Below are 1,141 nucleotides of genomic sequence, written 5' to 3' on the forward strand. Positions count from 1 at the left end.
CCACCAGGCCCGCGCGTCCGGCCCCCGGGCTCAGCTCTCCGCCCGGCGGCGACGTTCGCAGGGTCATGATGTTCTCCACGCTGAAGCCAGGCAGCCCGTTGGGCGCCGCGGCGTGGTGCTCCGGCAGCGAGCCGTCGGGGGAACCCGCGGGCGTGGAGGCCGCGCTGCGCGGGCTGCCCTGCAGCGCGCTCTCGGGGCTCAGCGTCTCCACCTTGGTGATGACCGGCAGCGCCGGGGATGCCGCCTCGCTCTTGATCACCACCTTCTTCTCGGCTTCCTTGGGGGCGTCCGCTAGGTGGGGGGCGGCCGGGGCGCCCTTGGACGCCGCCGGGGGCGGCTCCTTGAGGTGGGCCCGCTCCTCCTTCTCCTTGGACACGTCCTTCTTTTTGAAGCGCCGCCGGCGCCGCAGGAAGCTGCCGTTCTCGAACATGTTGTAGGAGTCCGGGTCCAGGGTCCAGTAGCTGCCCTTGCCGGGCTTCTTGTCGTCGCGGGGCACCTTGACGAAGCACTCGTTGAGCGAGAGGTTGTGGCGGATGCTGTTCTGCCAGCCCTGCTTGTTCTCCCGGTAGAAGGGGAAGCGGTCCATGATGAACTGGTAGATGCCGTTCAGGGTGATCTTCTTCTCGGGCGCGTTCTGGATGGCCATGGTGATGAGCGCGATGTAGCTGTAGGGCGGCTTCACCAGGTCCTTAGGCGCTGCGGGCTGGTGGTGGTGGTAGGGTGCGTAGGAGCGGCCCATCCCCGCGCTGTACTGCTCCGGGTGGCCCGAGTAGACGCCCATGGGGCTGGCCATGCCGCCGTAGCTGCCCGCAGCCCGGTAGTAGTTCTGCTCGCTCAGGTAGGGCACCACTCCCAGGGCGTTGGGGTCGGACACGGAGTAGCGCGCCTGCATGCTGCTTCCGAGACGGCTCGCCGGCGCCCGCGCGCACGGACTGCGGCCGGGGGAGCGAGGGGGGCCCCGAGAGTGAGAGAGCGCGAGACAGCCAGAGGGGGATTGGAGGGGAGCGGGAGGGGCGGCCCCGGGCTCCTGGCAGCCTCCCGGGCGAGGGGCGCGGGCGGCGGCGCTTCAGCCGAGCAGGGGCGCGCGCTTTCAGCGGACCGGGCGGATCGGCATCCTGGAGGGCGCGCCCCGGGCGAGCGC

The 1,141-nt window shown here is 71.1% G+C and overlaps 1 protein-coding gene across 1 annotated transcript; it reads right to left on the reverse strand.

The window, feature by feature from the left end:
• Positions 1-4: 4 nt before the first annotated feature.
• FOXC2 (forkhead box C2) lies at positions 5-1,071 on the reverse strand (the record flags this gene model as incomplete). Its single annotated transcript, XM_017866180.1, has 1 exon — positions 5-1,071. A coding segment is annotated over exon 1 (888 nt), but the record flags the coding sequence as incomplete, so codon positions are not given.
• Positions 1,072-1,141: the final 70 nt, after the last annotated feature.

The sequence above is a fragment of the Rhinopithecus bieti genome, unplaced genomic scaffold, assembly GCF_001698545.2.
Source record: "Rhinopithecus bieti isolate Rb0 unplaced genomic scaffold, ASM169854v2 scaffold_4228, whole genome shotgun sequence".
NCBI classification, from domain to species: Eukaryota; Metazoa; Chordata; class Mammalia; order Primates; family Cercopithecidae; genus Rhinopithecus; species Rhinopithecus bieti.